Source organism: Ammospiza caudacuta, chromosome 7 (assembly GCF_027887145.1).
Source record: "Ammospiza caudacuta isolate bAmmCau1 chromosome 7, bAmmCau1.pri, whole genome shotgun sequence".
Lineage (NCBI taxonomy): Eukaryota > Metazoa > Chordata > Aves > Passeriformes > Passerellidae > Ammospiza > Ammospiza caudacuta.
This window is the reverse complement of record NC_080599.1, coordinates 3,825,430-3,828,949: the sequence shown is the minus strand read 5'-3', so window position 1 is coordinate 3,828,949 and position 3,520 is coordinate 3,825,430. Positions and strand designations below refer to the sequence as shown.

The 3,520-nt window shown below is 51.0% G+C and overlaps 1 protein-coding gene across 1 annotated transcript; it reads left to right on the top strand.

The window, feature by feature from the left end:
- The first annotated feature begins 2,324 nt into the window (after window positions 1-2,324).
- LOC131559719 (olfactory receptor 14A16-like) lies at window positions 2,325-3,275 on the top strand. The gene has a single exon (XM_058808152.1). The coding sequence runs from the start codon at window positions 2,343-2,345 to the stop codon at window positions 3,273-3,275; it is 933 nt and encodes a 310-aa protein (XP_058664135.1). The 5' UTR covers window positions 2,325-2,342.
- Window positions 3,276-3,520: the final 245 nt, after the last annotated feature.

Here is a 3,520-nt window from a genome sequence, read left to right as displayed (position 1 = left end):
CTCCATCCACAGCGAGTCAATCCACAAGAGCATTCAGGTACTGAAGGAAGGGTTCAAGAAGCTTTAAGTAGAAAACAAAGACTGGGTCAATAAACTCTTCCAATCCAAGGGACTAAAGGGTTGGATGATGTCTAGCTTAAACAGACTATTAATTTTCTTACTGATTGTTGCTGTATTGTTAATTGTCCCATGCTTGTTTGGATGCTTTTAGAAAGTCTTACAAAATTATTTCAGTTCCATCTTTGTTGTAAAACAGAAAGGGGGAAGATACCCAACATAAGCTCCTCATGGACCCCTTGGAGGAGAGAATTGGAGACAAGGATGGCACAAAAACCTCTCAGAGACACAGCGTGGGAAGGAAAATTCTTAAAAGTACTTAAAGTATTCTTAAATCCATAAAGTATCTTAAAAACCTTGAGTTTCTCAAGGCATCAAGGAGCCCCACTGAGTGTCAGTACAAAGCTCTCAAGGGATTCGTTAAAGCAGATAACTGGGGCCTTGAGTGCACAAACCTCTCACAGAGTCTGTATCAAAACGGAAACACCAAGTACCTTCAAACAACTGAAGTACCTTGAAGCATTAATGAGCCACAATGAGTGTTGTTACGGACAAAGCCTCTCCAGGGACTAATTACAGCAGATAATTGCAGGCCATGATTGCACAAACCTCTCAGAGACTGCAAGGCAAAAGCAAAACCCAAAGTCCTTTGAAAAACCTGCAGTCCCTTCAGGGAGCATTAAGGAGGCTCCAGGGCCATTCCTGAGCAAGGCTCCCCGGGGACTCCTTCCAGCAGATCCTTGAGGCCACTGGGATGTGGGCTAGGGGGGGATGCTGAGTGCAGGACAAGGGGCTGTCAGTGCCCAGCCTGGCTGGGGCTGTGCCAGGAGGCCCCAGGGCCTCAGGACAAGGTGTCTCCTCACAGCCCTTGGTGGCACAGACCCTGCTGCTGTGCCCCAGGTCACCAAGACTTGACTTCTCTTTGTCCCCACCTGTCATCACTGCCTCCATTTCTCTGCTCTGCCTGGGGCCTGGGGACACTTTCTCAGTCATGTCCCTCTCTGGGACCTATTAAAAGTCCAAGAAAGTTTTGAGTGTGATTCTGACTTGGAGCTCTGGAGAGGTTTCTTCAGCTCCCTCTCAGGGACTGATGTTCAGGACCTGGCACAAAGTCCCAGAGGCTCATTAAAGTCCTTGTGCTGTGTCTGTGCTGATGAGCTGGGCTGGGCTCCTGGCACAGAGGCAGCTCCTGGTAACCAAGAAGAGCTTCAAAAGCACATTTCTCTTGATGAGCAGCTCTTCTACCAGTCCAGCAGGGCTGGGGCACTGCCTGCAGCCACCCTGGGCACAGCAGAGAGGCATAGAGAGCTTCAATCAGTCAGGGCTGGGAAGGTGCTGAGAAGTGCCTGGGGCAGAATCACTGCCAGCCCTTGGCACAGGAACCTCTGGCTGCAGGACAATGCAGCTGCAGCTCCTGGAGTGATCTCCTAAAGCTGGAACATCCCAATGCCTACAGACCCTGTGAGTACATTCTGTGATTGTCTCTTGTGCAGAGCAGCCAGGGGTGCCCAGGGCTGTCGTGCAGAGCAGGGTCCTGCAGCCCAGGGTGCTGTGCTGGGGCAGGGACTCTGCTGCCTGCCAGGGACAGCTCTCAGCCAGTCCTGGCAGCTACTCCCAGCACTGGGGGACAAGATCTGGGTGGAAGGAGATAGCTGGTAAGGCTTGGAAGTGTTCTCCTTTTGTGGGGAGGATGCTGCATGGTTCAGGACTGCTCCCAGCATGACATTTAACTGCAGAACATTTCCAAGTAGATTATGCAGGGAGCGGAGCGAGGCAGGGACTGCATAAAAGGGAAAATCCTGCTTTTTTAAAGTACTGCTCTAGGTTGTCTTGACGGGAAATTGCACACAGATATTCATCTGGCAGTCCAGGATGAGAATAAAAAAATTTTCTCAGATGTTGCTAAACCAGGCAGTGACAGAAATCAACGCAGGGCCTCTTAGAAGCTCCATTTTGTCTTGTTTATCCAGCCTCCTCAGGGTTGCTTTGACGTTGCCATCAGAGCCTGCAGGTCCAGAGCTGTCCCTGGGCAGCGCCAGAGCTGGGAGGGGTCTGCAGGGCAGAGCTGAGCCCCCAGGACTGGGCTGAGCTCTGGCAGGACTGGCAGGGCCCAGCTCTGGGCACAGGGAAGCAGCTGCTGGCAGGGACAGCTCCAGCCAGCAGAGCCCTGGGTAGGGAGTGTGTGGAATGTGCCCCCAAGCTGTGCTGGGATATTTAAGGTCCTCTCCAAACCCAATTATTCCATGATCACTTTTTTTACAGATCCAAATGCCAAGGCACAGCAAATGTCCAACAGCAGCTCCATCAGCCACTTCCTCCTGCTGGCATTGGCAGACACGCGGCAGCTGCAGCTCCTGCACTTCTGCCTCTTGCTGGGCATCTCCCTGGGTGCCATCCTGGGCAACGGCCTCATCATCAGCGCCGTAGCCTGCGGCCACCACCTGCACACGCCCATGTTCTTCTTCCTCCTCAACCTGGCCCTCAGTGACCTGGGCTCCATCTGCACCACTGTCCCCAAAGCCATGCACAATTCCCTCTGGGACACCAGGAACATCTCCTACACTGGATGTGTTGCACAGGTTTTTCTGATTATCTTCTTCCTTGGAACAGAGCTTTCCCTCCTGACCATCATGTGCTACGACCGCTACGTGTCCATCTGCAAACCCCTGCACTACGGGACCCTCCTGGGCAGCAGAGCTTGTGCCCACATGGCAGCAGCTGCCTGGGCCAGTGGCTTTCTCAATGCTCTCATGCACACAGCCAATGCATTTTCCCTGCCCCTGTGCCATGGCAATGCCCTGGGACAATTCTTCTGTGAAATCCCCCAGATTCTCAAGCTCTCCTGCTCACAATCAAACCTCAGGGAACTTGGGCTCATTGTAGTTAGCCTTTGTTTATCATTTGGCTGTTTTGTGTTCATTGTTTTCTCCTATGTGCAGATCTTCAGGGCTGTGCTGAGGATCCCCTCTGAGCAGGGACGGCACAAAGCTTTTTCCACCTGCCTCCCTCACCTGGTTGTGGTGTCCTTGTTCCTCAGCACTGGCACATTTGCTCACCTGAAGCCCCCCTCCATTTCCTCCCCATCACTTGATATATCAGTATCAGTTCTGTACTCAGTGGTGCCTCCAGCCCTGAACCCCCTCATCTACAGCCTGAGGAACCAGGAGCTCAAGGCTGCAGTGCAGACAATGATGACTGGATGTTTTCAGAAACATTGAAATGCTTGCCAATTTCTACAAATAAATGTAATAAAAATAATCTTTGATACTTCTGTTTGTTTTCATTTTGGAAGTTCTTTTGTTCTTTTTCTTTGTTTTACTTTTTTCATATTGTCTACAAATAAATGTAATTCCTTGTGACATTTCTCATTATGTTTCTCTCCACCTTCCCTGTGGCCACAGCCCATTTCAATGGGGAGCTGCACTCTTGGTGGCTTTAAATGAACTAAAGGATCTCACAGCAA

Bases quoted from the DNA above. Each gene is read 5' to 3' on its own strand.
- LOC131559719 (XM_058808152.1), top strand. From the start codon at position 2,343: ATGTCCAACAGCAGCTCCATCAGCCACTTCCTCCTGCTGGCATTGGCA.